Here is a 17,532-nt window from a genome sequence, read left to right as displayed (position 1 = left end):
CGGACTCTCATCTCTGTTTCCCTCGGTAATAGCGAAATAGCCAACTCCTCCATAAGTCATAAAGAAACAACAACCCCAGTGATCAGAAGCACGACGGCTAGCTCGAAACAGAGCCAACGCAAAGGGTTGAGGCGATTGCGAGAAGGAGGGGGGCGGGGGGAAAGCGGGAAGCGGGAGGAGGGGTTAGGCGGCGCGGGCTCGAGTGTTGTGCAGACCGTCTTTTCGCCTTCTTTCATCGGCGCCTCGCCGACCGCACGCCGCCGCTGCCACCGCAGTGGGAAGTTTTCCGGTAAATCGCGGAGCAGAAACGAGGGTGGGGGGGTGGGGCCCAACACCGGAGATGCATCGAGAAAATTGGAGGCTATTTTTCTCCTGTCCACCCCCCTCCCTCCAACCCTATATCGCCTCTTGGTCGCCGTTCCTTCCCGCCCTACTCCTTTCTCCCTCTCGCCCGCTCCTTCTTCCGTGCTTCGATTGCTTCACACAGATCCCTCCTCTCTACCTTCATCCTCTCTCTAGCATCCACACTTGCTCAGGCTGTGGCGGCTGGTTGCTGCTCTTCCGAGCGTTTGAATGCCTTCAGTTTTTTTTTTTTTACTTCGTTCTCTAATTTGTGTGTTCGTTTTTTATTTACGTTTCCCCTCTGGGTTCTCCTTTTGTTACACACCACACACCCCTCTCCTTCAGTCCCCTAACTACCTTCCGTTCGACCTTCTTTCACGCCTCGTTTTTCCACTGCATGCTGCAGCTGCGAGTGTGGTTCCAGGTCCCCCTCCACCCCACTCCGTCCACCCCCCACTCCCCCATCCTTTCATTCCCTTTTTTTTTTCCATAGCACACACCTTGCTCGACGACCGCAGCAAAAGTAGGGGTCGCTTTACCATCTCAATATTCATGGCGAAAAAAATAGTCGGTACAGAAAGGAAGAAAAACAAAGAGCAAGAGACTGAGAAGAATGAACGAGGTCGTGTTCGATTGAGAGGTTATGATGGCACGGGCGCCTAGCAAATGGACCGAGCGATGATTTCGCGACGTTGGTGGGTCACCTTCACGCGTGTGCGTGTCTGTATATGTGTGAATAGAGTGCTCTAACCCCCCCCCTCTCTCTCTCTATGATGCACTTATCTTTCTCCCAACTCGCCTCTTCCATACGTTGAGATTATTTTTCTTCGACGGTTCTTCTTCAGCTGCTTCGTTCGTTTGTCCCATTTTTGCTGCTCTTCTTTTTTATGTGTATGTGATTGCGGTGCGCATTATAACATGTCATCTTTAGAGATGTGTAACTAGCACTGGCACACTGTGAACACTGTAAAAGCAATATGAGCTCGGGCAAGCCTGCCAGCCGCTCTGCCTGCTTTCTTCTTCTTTTTTTTTGTTCGTAGCCACGTCTGTCGTTGCTGGTGTTCGTCACTTTGCTTTTTGAAGAGGTTTTTTTAAAGCACCTAATAAGTTACGACATTCTCTTGACGATGGCCCGAAATGCGTTAAACGCGATTAAAGCAGAGAAACTCTGTTTCTGCCCTTGATCACTGTGGTATTCTGCTATTGAGCATGAGTTCGTGGACTTGATTTCTTACCGCTGCGCCCGCATTCCGATAAAGGAAGGACAAAAAAAAGATAGCGGACTTAGATTTAGATGCACTATAAAGAACCACGGGTTGCAAACAATGCTGTGAAGCCCTCCACTTCAGCACCGTTCACAATGCAGCTATTGGTTCGAAAACCTAGCGACCAGTGGTGACTACTGAAGTATGCTGCAATCATGGCCTCTGAGATAATGTCGCGTCGCACCAACAACAGCGCATCACGATTGGGAAGGTTTACAGCGCTTGATAAAAGTAGTACGCCTCTACGTCGCTACCTAAATTGGAGCACTACAGTGACGACGTCAAGCATAAGCACGAAGCCGGCTTTGCATTTATTTTACGTTCTTTGAATTGTGCGAGCCGTGGATGTCGTTATTATCACGCCAACTGCTCATCTGAGCACCACCTCACCCTAAAGATTTACCTCGCCAAGTGGCGCAGAAAAAATAAAACTTTGTCGCTACTGCGACAGTGTCACACCCAGGTATTATGATCATTGTCCCTTCGGCCTTCTGTCCATCTTCACTGCAATGCGCTACCGTAACTCAGCGGGCAGATTTTTTAAAGAACGATATTTCAGAAGGTCGGCCGAACTTCAACAAGCTTCTATTAGCGACGTCGGCAGGGTACTCTCTTCCAACATACGCACTAAAGGCACTTAGTTTCACTTCTCTGCTATGTTATAGCAGTGTTTTGCTCCTAACCAAAACACAGATATAACACAGTAGGGAAGTTATGACTAAGTGCTGTAAATGCGTATGTTAGTAGAAGGGAGTACCCTCCCAATGCAGTTAACTGAAAGTTCTTGACATTTGGCAGTTGTTTTGATATTCCGGTTTTTGTTAATGCTGTCCATTGAGTTACGTTTCTGCACTGCGGCGAAGACGAAGTTCGACACTTGGCCGAAGAGAACAATGTCCAGAAGTCCTGGACGGAATGAAACGTACGTCCCTCCTCCTCCTCCTCCTCCTCCTCCTCCTCCTCCTCCTCCTCTGCTGCTGCTGCTACTGCCGCTGCTGATGACGACGACGACGGCAACGAAGACGATGACGACGACGACGACGACGATGATGATGATGATGATGATGATGATGATGATGATGATGATTACGACGACGACGACGATGAAGCGTGGCTTTCAGCGTAGCAGAACTTCTGAGCTCGCATCTCGCAAAGACGGCGCTTCACTTTCTAGAATGTCAATCAATAAAGCAACGTCGTCATCACGAAAAGAAAAGTACAACAGCACGACGAACGGGTTGCATGGAAGAAGTGATTAACGCAGCGCTGACATCGTCATGCCACCGCTGCCATGCCCCAATCGTCTCTATACCGCCACCGTCGTTGTGCTGCGGTCATCCGTGCTAAGTCGTCAGCGTTATCACACCTCTGTCGTCATCGTCTTGATCATTATGTTGTCGCTGAACATAGTAGGAGAACCTTTCACAGTATTGGCAAGATTTATGCACAAAAATTAGGGCTTTTGAGGTAGTCGGAGGAGGAGGAGCCGCAGTAAATGAATTAGGAGAATTGGAATGCATTTGCGGGCATCATGTATGTCAAACTAAAGGATGAAAAAACATGCACCAGGCAGTGAGGGACTGTAAACAAATTTAACAGCAGAAGTGCATGACGAAATTTGTTGCACGGTAGAAAAAAAGTTTCTGGCTCATATTTTCTTCAAATGTTTATCACTGGTTTGACCCAACTAATCAAGCAGATCTTTTTTTAAGTTTAGAGGCTACGCGTCGTTTGCGAGAGATAGTGGAAGACTGTGGTTTAATTTTGGTCACCTCGAGTTCTTTAACTTGTACCAAAACCTAAGTACACAGCCTAATTTAGATGTAAATTTGTACATGTCATCGATGACGTAAGTCTTCATGTGGATTTCTGCAGGTTAGCGGGGAAGCCCTGTCATTAAGTCTTTGAGTTTACAAAAAAAAACGCTATATTTATTTTTCTTCGTTTGGTGGAAATAACTTTATATGTCAGTTACTTTGTTTATTTGATTGTTTTTACTTAGCGTTTTCTGCTACTGTCAGTGAAGAACTTGCCATAGCTGTGAGAGCAATAATCAAAACTGATACATGGAAGCAATCAAATACCGTTCAATGACGCTATTAATACGAAAACAATGATAGAAGCAGCGAGACAGGTTAGTTGAAAACAAAGTGTGAAACGAGCTGACCACAAAGTAATTGCCTAGCTCGAGGCTAGCGCACGAACATCGATCGATCAGAAATTAGGGGAGACAAGATGGAAAAGCCGATGAAGAAGAAGATTCTGGTGAAACAACCATGATCGTAGCGAGAAAATACGCTATACTTGCTTTGTTTCTGCCAGTTTACTCCGAAGGTAAGTAAGCTGAGTGTTCTGCTTATGGATGGTAACGTCAATCCTTTTATCATTGTTATTTATCAGGCAAGCAGCGGATAATCATAGGTCTAAAAGAAGACGTAAACTTGCGAGCCGTTAGCTACAGGTGAGGATATCTCAACGGGGTGAACTAATTGCCCCAGTAATCGCGGACGTAAAGTTATGAAGAATCATTAAACATCGACCATACACATCTACCGCTGACGAAATAGCCACTGGCGTATGTGTGTTGAGTTTTAGGATCCCGGCTTGACCGATAGACCGCGCTGAGGAAGGAGAGCCGCGTTATCGCAGTTCCGTTCAAAGTTTTCTTTTTTATTATTTTTTAATGACTGCGATGCTGATGGCGAATTGCATGCCACTGATTATTTAGTTGCAGGCACGCGCACGTGTCAAAGGTGATTTGTCATACATGTGAAGCGTTCCGTGATTTTATTGGCGTGATCGCCCGATGACAATTTTCGCACACAAGATCTGACCTCGCAGTATCCACACCATATATAAGCTTTCTTAACTATGCATCACGGAGGGACGTTGCCGCGTCAACACATTCGGGCTGCCACCGGAAGGCTGAGTAATGTAACCGTGAAATATTTATTTATTTATTTATTTATTTATTTATTTATTTATTTATTTATTTATTTATTTATTTATTTATTTATTTATTTATTTATTTATTTGTTTGATCGTACGGGAGGAAGCTATATAGCTACGGCCCAACTCTTTTTCACTGATGAACGAGGTCTTTTGCACTTAATGAAATAAGAATGCAAATTTGTTGAAGATCACGTCAATCTTTTAGACCTTGACCATTTACAAAAGATACATATATAAAACCGTAGTTCAAAAGCGTTGCAGTTTGGGCGAGTTGGTATGTCATGACTTTTTAAGCTTATAGCGCAGCTCACTCTGTTCTCAGTTCCTTTTCATTACCCCTTCCACCTTCCTTTTTGCTCATTGTGAGCAGCGCTACAAGCCTAAAACGTCATGAGCGTTGGTTCAAATGTCATTAAACTTAAGTAAACTGATTAGTGAATAATACGACGGGAGCAATACATGAACTCAACTATAAAAATGTGTACATGTTATAAATATTTGAAATTCCAAAAAAATTGCTAGTTGTGAATTTGTTTCAATGCCATAAAAGTTGTATCATGGTATTGTTGAGATGAAATATTCAGCGTAGTGTGCATGTTTTTTTGTTGTTGTTGTTGTCGTTCGTTTTTTCGTTATTCCAACTGGCATAATACGCCAACAATTGGCGCCTATGTATTCCCGTTATCTTTGTCAGTCATCGTTGACACTGAGCATGTTCAAATTGAGCCCCTGGTACGCGCTTGGGCTCTGTCTCTACTGACGACATTTTACCTGACAGATGTAACAAACGGGTGTTGCGTAATTTTTTTCAGTGATGTTAATCGAGTGGTTATTCTTTGCTGCTTCGTTCATGTGTACACCCGTAAGGAAACACGCGTACTAATCCTACACCGACATTTCATCAACGCTTCTCATTCTAGCACGTAACCGCAGCTTTTCTACAAGGTTTGTCGGTTACGAAGAACATCATTTCACCTCTGCACCTTTGTTTGAAGAAGAAAGCCGAGAAGGTGAGATGCATATCGCGTAATGCAGATGGCATTACGCGATCCGAACATGAATTTTATTATTATTATTATTATTATTATTATTATTATTATTATTATTATTATTATTATTATTATTATTATTATTATTATTATTATTATTATTTAAATTATCCGAACAAAAGAAGGTAGATCTTATAGGAATCAGCAACCGAGCTACTGTGCTAACCTGCTTAAATTTCTCTCTTTTATTTGCTTGATTGTGTTTGTTTCACTGCTGCTATAACTAAAGCAACAGAAAAGAGGGAAGGACACCATTATTACCACAATGTCGTGATTTCTGTAGCTTCTATGCGTACAAGCTCTATCTTATAAAGAAGACAAAAACAACTTTTTTTTTTACTTTAGCATGCTGATAACAACAAAATCACCTTCACCGTGGTGCATCTATTACGAGAAAGACTACAAGTGGAGTTTACTGTCTAGAACCACGCACACACGAATCCTACAAAAGTCACTGGCGTTCCACGTAGTTTTGTGGTGCAGTATGCAATGCTGGCTTTTCTAAAAAGTATATGTGTGACAGTCACTTTGGGTACGGATATCTAGCAACTGCAGTTAATTTCAGTCCTACTAAATGGACAAGCACCAGCTATGACCACTGACCATTTCTTACTACACAAATGCTGCTAATTAAAGCTAACTTCACAGAATATTTTAAAAGATCAAATTAGACCATGTAATTTGCCTTGCAAGTTACCTTACGGCAAGTTTACTACTTTGTTTTCATGCACAGCAATACGCAATACATTGCCCCCCGTGAAATAAAGTCGTCGCACAATGTTCTTGCATTTTCCGCGCGCACCAAGAAATATCCTGTAAGGGAATTCAGCGAATCACTGCAATTTTCTAATTAACTGCCAACAGGTCATTTTTAATTGGTATTGATTTTTCATACAGCTAATTGATATTTAGGCAATTATTTACCCTTTTGTGTATTATGTGAAGTTGATTATTCGTGTTATATTGTTTTTGTCCCGTGTTTGCTCACTTGCTTGTGCTTTTATTGCTTAGTACTACCATTATCGTATGTACCTAATGATTTGGTTAGAAATAATCAAATCACCTAATTGTTAGTATTTAGATAGCTCACATGTGCACTTTCTATTACTGCTTGCTCTCTTTGTATAATCACCCTATTCATGTAATGATACGAGGACCCTTGCTAGTTTGTTCTAAACTCTGGGACGCCCTACTATAATACTTCTTTAACATGTAACTCCAACAAGACATATGAAATAAACGAACCAATGTTCACTGGTTCAAAAGATACGACTTAATTAGTAGAGTAACGCTGTAGATACAAGATACAATCTACTTTACAGAACAAAAAGCATGCGCAGGCTAACATGAAAGGCAAAAAAAAAGTTAACAGGGGGCACGTATGATACACCACACTTATCCACCTGCCGCTGCACACAAAGGCTGCTGCCGAATAAAGGCAGTGTTACGCGGCACCTTTATCATTATTTATAAAGTCAGATAAACTACTTCGACGGGTTAAACAAGCAGGCGTCTTCAAAGTTAAGGAGGGAAAAAAATCACATTGTAAACTGTCTTTGCTGCACTTGCGCATGTGTGGGTGTGTTCAATTTATCGTGTGTGTGTGTGTGTGTGTGTGTGTGCGTGTGTGTGTGTGTGTGCGCGTGTGCGCGTGTGCGTGTGTGTGTGTGTGTGTGTGTGCGTGCGTGCGTGCGTGTGTGCGTGTGTGTGTGTGTGTTTGTGTGCGTGTGTGTGTGTGTGTGTTCGCGTGTTTGTGCGTGTAAGTGCGTGCGTGCTTGCATGGCGTGGTGTCTGTGTGCGCGCATGCCTGTATTACAATATCGTGTCGTTAGTGGGCTGACTATATTCACTTCACTTCTCCGGCGTGCCCTCAGAACCTCCGTATTGTGACATTGTGACATGATGCAAAAAAAAAAAAAATTACCCGCAGCCAGAAACGACCATGACTCGGTCAACGAGGCGCCGCTACTGGCAGCACCTGCGACTCCTCTTGCAAAGCAGAGGAGGCGCCGCATGGCCTTGTGGGAGTTCAAAGAGAACCTGTTTGACTCCCAGCTCCCCGACACTCCGACAATCAGAAAGTTCACAAACAGCGTAATAGTGGTAAGCATGCTTCAAGAAAATGTGAACACTGAACGTGTAGGAGATTACAGCGAAAATGATGCTTGCGGCAACAATTTCTGTTTTGACGAGTACACTAAAGGATTAAACAGACATTGATGTGATAACTCGAGAACGTGCAATAAGCAAAGTATATCATCCACTTCTATCAGGGCACCTGCCGCAAGAGAAAGTAAGCTCATGCAGGTTCCTAAAAAAACAAAACATATTAGTCAATTGTTCGTCTTTATATTTTCCTTTATATTTTCTAAGAATGGCCATTTTTTCATTCTTGAAAGTGAAGAGTTGTTTGCGTCTGCCGATAATTTGGTTGTCTAGATGCCATATTAAGGAAAAAGAAAGAAAGGGGCGCGATTACCATATTACCCCTTTAATCATTTTGTTCTTAATATACCACACGTACCTTGTCAGATAAGGTTCAAGAATAGTGTTGAAAATCTTGGAAATCGATGAGTATTATAAGCAGCAAAAAGAAAACAAAGAGAGAAAGGAAACAGTGACAATGCGCTTGTTCCCCTAAAGCAAGAACAATACACCTATATGAATTATTGTCTGAGGCAATTGAGAAAGAAGGTAATATTACTGTCCTTTTTAAATATTCCTTTTATCGTCAAGCTTTAATTTAAGCGTTGCTCTGTAGCCTAGGCTGTCCGTGGAGAGGCGCTCTTCAGCAGTTTCATGTTGTTATCGACTACCATGATTACATAGCACCGCCTGTTGTAACTGGATGCGTCAACGTATGTTACGTTCGGATTGGACCCGAATTTTCACCGGAGCTGTTTGATTCTTTTCTTGCGTCTGTTAGCGAAGTATTCGTAGTTCATGTTTTATGGCATCGGTGCTACTGCAACCATTTTTCTTTTTTTTTCTTTTTTTGGATTTCGTGGGGTACGTCTGTCATCTCCTCATGGAGGTGCTGAGGGTAGGTTGGGAGCACAATGGTGATTAGGAGCGCACTACCAGCAGTTCTCTGACCTAGTCTGTTCCTCTGAGCGATCAGGACCACCGCCCTCAGTTCAGCATAAGTGTTGTGTATTCCCAGAGCCACAAGTCGCTCTGTCGATGTTCCTAGGGCCAGGCCGAGCGCCGCTTCAAGTCCGCGCCGTCCTCCTTTCCCCTGTCCATCGAGTGGTACTGTAGCCCGTACGTTACCCTGCTTATACAACTAATAATGATTAAAAGGCCAGAATTTCAAAATCGCAAGCACATCGCGACTGTATGCAGCCTCGTTGCCTGTAAAGCGTGCTTTGCCTGCATAGCAATCGCGTGCTGCAAAGAAACATACCCAAAATGCGAGTTAAAAAACCTGCATTGTTGCGTTGGGGATACATCTTCGAGCAAATCGCAGAATGAGAAGCACCCAATCGTGATTCCAAGTAGTGATTTGTGGATGAATCAGTTTAATTGTTTTGCACCGTGTGCGCACCCTCCGTGGCAACTTGGTGGCTATGGCGTTGCGATGCTGACCTAGAAGTCGCGGGTTCGATTCCGGTTACGGCGGCTACATTTCGATGAGGGCGAGATGCAGAAATGCTAATTTACAAGATCTAGGTTCATGTTGAAAAAATCCCCGTTGTCTCAATTAATCCAGAGTCCCCCGGCCACTATAACGTGCCCCGTAATCAGATGGTGGTTATTGCACGTAAAACAGAAGTTGTTGTTGTTGTTGTTGTTGTTGTTGTTGTTGTTGTTGTTGTTGTTGTTGTTGTTGTTGTTGTTGTTGTTGTTGTTGTTGTTGTTGTTGTTGTTGTCGTCGTCGTCGTCGTCGTCGTCGTCGTCGTCGTTTTTGTTGTTGTTGTTGTTGTCTCATGTGGACGAAGTACATGACGATGCACGATCGCGAGCGATGAGTATATGCGCAAAGCTAAGTCACTGCAATCAGTGTGCATCTATGGAGAAGTAACCAGACTTTCTAATGCGATTCAACCTGGCAGGCAAGCTGGTGACCTTGAGTTACATGATCTTGTGCAAAGGTTCTGCGAGTAGCTTTGGACACCAAACACAATTCGAAAAACAATAATAAAGAAAATATGACGATGCACCAAGGTTTACAACAGACTCCTTCTGCGCTGCGGTAGCCCATGGCACATAACTGTTGCTCGTTTTAGTAATAAATAAACCAAAATCTTAGTATTACTTTGACAGGAAGGTTAACCTAAATTCTACATGCAGTGCCGTTTCTGCTTCATTTCCGAAGGTTCTTATCTTTAAGGCATGTACAAAGAGCTAGCTCCTCAGAAATACTTAATTCAAGCATTTCTCATTGCATCCTACAGCCTTCACATTGTTACCTAGTCCATTAACTGACTAAATAAAGGATGTTGAATAAACCTCAAACTTTAACTCTATAGACGGAATGAGCAGATTTTTCCGACTTCAACGTGCACATTTGGCCCGCAACGCACATTCGGTTCCATTCATCACTGTTTATGACACATTGTAGTCAACGCTTGCATCTATATGTAGAATAAATGAATTCTCAATGTCCTTGCCTCTTTGAGTTGCACGCAACGTCCAAGTCAGCGTGGCTGAGTCTATCGGTATTTTTTACGTCACATTGGTCTGAGTGGCCTGACTACTTCACATCAGTCATAAATCTGTCAACAAAACATGTCATTGTTTTCTTTCTTTCTTTCTTTCTTTCTTTCTTTCTTTCTTTCTTTCTTTCTTTCTTTCTTTCTTTCTTTCTTTCTTTCTTTCTTTCTTTCTTTCTTTCTTTCTTTCTTTCTTTCCTTCTTTCGTTCTTTCTTTCTTTTTACTTTAAAATATTTGCTGTGCGCTCACTACAGAGAGTCGGTGTCAAGAAGTGGAAGAGCGTCACTGAAAACTGGACGTTCTGGCAAAAGGTCAAGTACTACCCACTCATCTTCCTTCTGGGACTATTCGCCATCTCTCTCGCAATTCAACATCTCACAACCGTCTTCTGCTTTTTCTTAGGTGAGTTTCTGCCCCGAAGGTGCATTAACGAGCCGTTATCTTCAATGTAAGAATGCTATGTGACGTCACGCGGTAGTTCGCCCGAAAAGCTAGGAAGTGATGACAAAATGCGGTTTCGCATGAGCTGATTGGCTCGTGATTGATTGCAGCACACAGCCTAAATTTACGGCCAGGAAATGAAAGGAGACAACTCGACACCTGGCTGATTAGCAACTGGCGAGTGACGATAGTCTTAACTAGCAGTATACAGACAGCCATGGTGTCTTGGTTATTCCCTTGTTTTATCCGCAAGTTTAGAATTTTTCCACAGTGATAATAAAGTTAATTGCAAGAATAATGAGAGAAGTCCAACAAGCTTACTACTGTTCTTTAAGAGGGTACATTCATTGCAATGTGTAGATTACCGGTGCGGAATAGAACAAACGGGTGCCGATATTCTATCTGAGATTAAGAGAAAATAACTGAACTGCGCAGGGCCATGTAACGCCTAAAGTAGCTTACAGGTGACATATTCTAGTTACAGAATAGGTGTCACGGAAAATGAAGCCCAGTCGTGGGGTGCAAGGAACATGGTGGTTTGATGAAATTTGGAATTGACGAATGTGATGACGATGAAGATGATGAAGTGTAAAGTTATGAACTGAGACTTAGTATCTTAATATATGGGGTTTTACGTGCCAAAACCACTTTCTGATTATGAGGCACGCCGTAGTGGGGGACTCCGGAAATTTTGACCACCTGGGGTTCTTTAACGTGCACCTAAATCTAAGTACACGGGTGTTTTCGCATTTCGCCCCCATCGAAATGCGGCCGCCGTGGCCGGGATTCGATCCCGCGACCTCGTGATCAGCAGCCTAACACCATAGCCACTGAGCAACCACGGCGGGTAGACTTAGTATCTGTCTTACTCACCGCAGTAGATTACTTTTATCCACATCACATTTTTTTCCTGAGAGGCGTGCTTCTTCGCATGACTGAACTATGCTCCCTAGACCAAAGGTTATCATAGCTTTAGTGGCCACGACCTTTTGACTCGCTCACAAGACATTCAGGGTACCCATCAAGTATCTCTTTAGTGTATTTACGCTGAAATATGGGCAAGAAAGACTGACGTCAAGTCTTGAAACAGGCTACTCTTGCAATTTTGCCACGAGGACGTTTTAAGGTACTTTAAATTTCGTAATCATTCAACTGTTAATGAAGAAAGTAATTACACAGGCCAGAAACGACAGTGTTGAGGTCAGTCACGGTAAAGTAATAGTCGAATGAGCAAACCCAGTTCAACCAGAACGCTTATTCGTATTGTGCGTTCTATCTACGTTAAGGTGGGGAACGCAACTTACAGAAAGTGTATCGCGGAACATCTTTTTGATTATATGGCCCACGTTCGTCAGCAATGTCCTGTTGTCTTTGAAGATACCTCTCTGAAGAATTTCCCCCGAGACCACTCTCATGGAGTCCTCGGATCATAGCTTGAAAACCTAGACAGAACACTGACTTTATCGAGCAAACTTCTTTTCCTTTTTTGTTATATTGCTCGAGGCGTTATACTTTAAGCCCATATACCGCTTCCTCCAGAATTTCTGAAGCTCGTACGCGTTGGGCAAATTTTGCTTCTGTGGCTTCTTCTGCAAGAAAAATGAGTGCCTTTCAACTGCAAGCCGCTGATGGTTGATGAGCATGTAGCATTTATTTGAATGTTCTTGTTCCTGACGAGTTCCTGAGTTACGCGTTTAAATTAGTGTGCTCTCCCCGACTGCCCAAGAATTATACCATGAAACGAGACCCGCTAAGCCCAGAAGCTGCATCAAATTACTTTTTTTAAGGAACAGAAGGGCGCTTACGAAGGCGAGCCCGAAAAAACTTCGCGACAAGCAACCGGAGCGACTCTGCAAAAGTGGTCCCAGTCCAAATCCTCTAATGTAACAAGTGGAACAGGCCATTCCGGCCACTTCATTATATGAATTATATAGGCTGCGAAGCAATGCAAATCCTCAGATCAGAGCTCGGCAACAACGAACTAGGCAGTCGGTTCTACTTCGGTAGATCATCTCCATTCGCGCCTCCCCCGGATATCGTAGTTGCACTCTAACGGCAGGAGCCCCCGCTTTGCTAGTCAGTACTGGACGCTAGGACAGCTCATGAATGCAGTTGCGCTATGCATGTGCCTCAGCCAAGGCGGGACAAGCTGTTTAAAAAAAAATGGCGATGGGACCAGCGGTGTTCTGTTAGCGGTCGCCTTGCGTACGCTGGTGAATTTTTCTGCCATCACTGAAAAGCTAATTAGTAAAAATTAATTGCTTAAATTTCTAATCACTTGCGTAACTTCGCAAGCTTGTTTGTCAAATTAAGCATCGCATTAGAAGACATCATGTAGTACGTAAGTTCCCGGCTCGCTACATTTCCCCCAGTTACTTATGCCGCGTTTCAATGCGGCGAAAAACGCGAAAAAGCATGCGAAGTGAAGCGGGGCTCGCGCGTCTTTTCTCGCCTGACAGCGGCGGTTTCAAAAGGAGTTTCAAAGAATCAGCACTGCTCAATGGCTGACTTGGGTTGCGATCGGTGATCGCTGTTCGAAGTCGGAGCGGCCAATAGACCAATCGCATGAGGCGAAACTGAACGCAAACTGAACGCGGGTTTCGAACAACGATCTCCAGTCGCACTCTTGGTGAGCGCAAGAAAAGCGACACGGCGAAGGCGCAGCTATTCTTGCAACTAGCTTGGCAATACGCTTGTCGATCCGAGGGGTACTGTTCACATTTGAGAGAGCTAATCTCTGCCATAGCAGGTGTTCTCCATCGAACTCAAACCTATGCTCATTAGGAGTTATAAGGCTTACAAGTGCGCAATTTGTCGCTGAAACCTGACGGTTGCTCGGCTGCGGCGTTCGACACGTAGGGTCCACAAATGGCACGGAGACTCGGGCAGCAAGGCAGAGGCACGCCAATCCGCGCCCACCAATTTGACCACGGCGGGTCCCCAACGAGTAGAGGGCGAGCACGACTGCAAGATTACACCGCAGGACAACCCCCCCCCCCCCCGCCCCTAGCTGTGTCATTATTAAGCGAAGCATGTCAGCTTTTTAATGCGTGAACAAACGTCAGCTGTGTATTTGTGAACGTCATTTCTGGAACCTAGAGCCCATGCGATCTCAGCAGCACGCACAAGACTTTTTACGTACCCCACTAATACACAAGGAGAATGTGTTGGGAGGTTAATTGGTAAGACATTTTTGGGGACTTAAAACTGCGAAGAGGAGGCAGCATTGTGTGGCTTCAATAAACCAGTTAGTCTGCGTTCGTCCTGTCTTCTAATTCATTGTCTCGTCCCTAGCGCAGTTTAAGTTCCCCAAAATACCCACTAATACAGGCTATTGAAACTTTTTTTCCAGGATGCCAGCGCACAAAAAGGCCAAATCTTCCACCCTTTTGACGTGATGTGTACTGTGATGTGTTTTCGTAGCTCGTACAACATTCGAGGACACCCGGGGACTCACCCTTAATGTCAATCATATGTTGAGGCTAGTACTACATATCATGGGTACACCACCTCCCTCAACGTCCTCCACCAGTTGCCCCGGGCATTTGATTGTTCCCCTACAACGGACCGGCCCATTCTCGCCAACACCTGGCACGACCAACGCTACCTAGTGAACTGTAAACCTACCTAGTGTCTACCTAGTGCTACCTAGTACCTGTAAGCTTTCCGTGAAGTACTAGACTGAGGACTCGTTGGCATAGTGGCACCTTTTGAACAAATTAAAAATTTCATTCATTCTCGACAGGCCGTAAAGTGACTTGCACATGTGTACATTAGTGCACGGGGAGGACGTGTGTGTGTCCGCTCCGCCTTCTCTTCCCGTTCCCAGCAGGACGTGACTTATACATAGCGGGTTCAACAGCTTAAAAGAATGTTTCTTTTCTTTACCTTATACAGATAAGTTGTGCTCCGTGTTCAATTGCCCCTGCCGGCACGAGACATTCCTGAGCTGGGCCGAGGAGCAGATGGCGCGGTACCCGTCAGGAAGGTGAGGAAAAAATAATAATAAAAACCCCAAACTGTCGACGATGATTGTCAATGCAAGCGAACAAACGAACGCTTTTAGAAAGTCATCCACTTTATTCAAGAAATGACGCGCTTGAAGGCGTATATCAGTTGTAGTGAGGACACTTAGGTGCCGTTTTGTTGATTCATTGCGTAATTCCGTAGAGAACGGAGCCGTTGACCAGTACACCTGTAGCGGTGCCGAAGCCCTCTTCTGCAGCCGCCAGATGAGGAGGAGGGCGATAGAAGAGCAGGAGGGAAATCCTTCCCGAGCGCTCTACCGCAACATCTAAACCTTCGGACGCCCCAAAACTATCGCGCGACAGCAAGTGCCGGCATGTCCGGCTATTCGCTTAAGCGCACAATTCCAGAGGATGTAACGCAGACATGTCCTTAAAGGAGCGAAGTTTTACCCTCGAGCTGTCGCCCATTGCCTACACATTCAGAATCTCCGAATACCCCTGGATGTTTGATAAAACTTGAGGTATTATTTTATCATTGTAAATGGCGTATCTAGAAGTCAAGCTTGAAACAACCAGTTCGCATAGTTTTTTTTAATCAGATTCATTTGCTTTTGGCGTGACCTTATTCAGCGGGGAACGCACCACGCAACTCGGCTGCGAGAGAGAGAGAGAGTAAATATTTATGCGAGATAACGGACCCTTTGTGTCGGCGGTAAAAGTCTGACTGCCCACCGTGCACCAACCAGCGACCAGGAAAACGGACCAAAAAACGCTATTTGCTTTAACGGACACCAGTGCAACCTGTCAACCGTCGTCACAGCGGCAACAGTCACCAGAGAGAGTGCGACGCGAATCCCTTCTCTCTCGTCCAGGTGGACTCGCGAGGACGGCAGCGTGTGCGAGTACGAGCCGTCGCGGGACGAGGTCGAAATGAGCGAAGAGCTGGAGTACTTGCTGCTCACGTTTCCACGTGAGCCCGAGGGCTGGCTCGACGAGCTCTACAACGTCGTCAGCAGCTGACAGGAACGTGCGTCAAAAGAAGACAACGCGAATTAACTGTTTTCTCTTTCTCTCCTAAATGGCGCAGTTCATATATATAATCGTGGCCAAAGCAACCCACATAAAACATAATAAACACATTTAAAAAAGAATGCATTTTGCGAGAGAACGATCATGTTTGCACATGCGTGAATACTTGGCGATAAACAAGGAGGTGGTAGTGCCCATAGTCTATGCTCGATACATGGGCTCATTGATCTCTGCTACAAAGGAGATCAGTGAGTGGGCCTTTCGTTTCGCTGACACCACACATGTCCTGTTATTATCTGCTCAAATAAAAGATGTTGCTGTAAATGCCTGTTTCTAATGTCGCCAGCGTTTCCTATGTCGATCGCTCGCAAAGTCTTCGAACACGTGCTTTCATCACCCGCACGAGCATCCCACTTATCGTAAAGCTTTCTTATTTTGGGGGGAGGGGGAGGGGAGGGGAGAGAATGTATAGTTCGGGAAGGATCACGTATACATAAAAGCGATAACCTGAGCGCACAACGGGCCTCTATAGCTGTCTGCGCGTGTGTTATTAAAGAGCGTTCGCAGACGTTGGCTTCTCCACAACAATAATCTTTAGGAGGGGAAGCGAGCTTCAACGATTTCCTTAGTCTTGCAGGTCAGCGAGTTTGGAAATAAGCGCGTGTCTGCATGAGCATGCGTTAATGGCACATTCTACTGCGCCATGAATGTTGTACGGTCGAATCTCGATATAATGAAGTTAAACGGGCAGCGAAAACTTCGTTGAATCGCGAATTTCATTAATTGGACATTTTTTAAGTTTCAACATTAAAAACAACTTATCAACTTCCCAGAGCATTCCTGGTGGATAGTATCTTGTTAGTAAGCAGTTAAAACCAAATTGGAAGAAGGCCGTGCCATAACAGCACAGTTATGAGCGCCAGCGCGTGCGGGCTGATAGCGCCGAGAGCAATACATCGACATGGCTCGCGGCGTCCGAGATTTGTGTGTGTTGCGTCGAGCGGCACCGTAAATCTCGGACGCCATAGCTAACGGCGCTTAGTGACCCGCGGCCGGCACCCACAAACTAAAAACACTGTAAAAATATGGGAATATTTGTGCAGCGGGAAAAAGAAAGAAGAAAAGGAAAGAAACGTAGAAAAGTCAGTTTTGCCAGAAAGGCAGGTCACCGATGGCGATAGCAAAGAGACAACTGCACGAAGTTAGCTTCGTATCTCTATTGGTGTCACTCGCGCTATGGCAAACATTAACAGATCTCACTGGATCACCACAAACTCGCAGTCACAACGCCAGAGAGCGTTTTGCACCGTGTCTTGGAAACTTGAGATTGCACGACCGACAACACTATAGACGCACGCCAACAACACAATGCACGGGAAGGCGTCAACCATTTCGGCTCGGACTTTGCACATGCCGCCGTATTTTGCCGCCTCCAAAATAAGGCGCATGGCTGGGGCACGGACGCGCGCGAGGAAGACAAGGCTGATAGGCGGCTGCTTGAGGACTCAGCCTCCCTCCTCCCCCCTTCGCTTGTGCTTGATCACGTTATTGCGCGTTCACTCCCTCCACATCCCCTTGCGCAAAAGGAGTCGTCAGCTCTCGTGTTTCTCCGAGCGCTGAGAGCTGAGGCGCGCTCAGGCATTTGTAATCAGCCGCATAGTCTATTCCCTCCCCTATCTCTACCTCTCAAGAGCAGAAGAGAAAATCAACGCTCCGATACGACAAGCCTACGAGACCGCACTCAATCTTCCCAGACATACTTCTAACGAACGCCTCCTTCTAATGGGAATACATAACACTCTAGACGAGCTGACAGAATCTCATCGTACA

General features: G+C 44.9%; 2 protein-coding genes across 2 annotated transcripts in view; one reads left to right on the top strand and one right to left on the bottom strand.

The window, feature by feature from the left end:
- The window catches only part of LOC135916043 (unconventional myosin-Ia-like), a 215,447-nt gene that overhangs the window by 194,993 nt on the left and 2,922 nt on the right, over window positions 1–17,532 (bottom strand). The gene's annotated exons all lie outside the window — the stretch shown is intronic.
- On the top strand, window positions 3,839–16,006 carry LOC135916056 (uncharacterized). The gene is made up of 6 exons (XM_065449301.1): window positions 3,839–3,941; window positions 5,480–5,569; window positions 7,539–7,711; window positions 10,519–10,666; window positions 14,603–14,693; window positions 15,546–16,006. The coding sequence occupies exons 1-6, from the start codon at window positions 3,884–3,886 to the stop codon at window positions 15,691–15,693; spliced, it is 708 nt and encodes a 235-aa protein (XP_065305373.1). The 5' UTR covers window positions 3,839–3,883; the 3' UTR covers window positions 15,694–16,006.

Source organism: Dermacentor albipictus, chromosome 4 (genome assembly GCF_038994185.2).
Source record: "Dermacentor albipictus isolate Rhodes 1998 colony chromosome 4, USDA_Dalb.pri_finalv2, whole genome shotgun sequence".
Taxonomy (NCBI): Eukaryota; Metazoa; Arthropoda; class Arachnida; order Ixodida; family Ixodidae; genus Dermacentor; species Dermacentor albipictus.
This window is presented reverse-complemented; position numbering and strand designations above follow the sequence as displayed.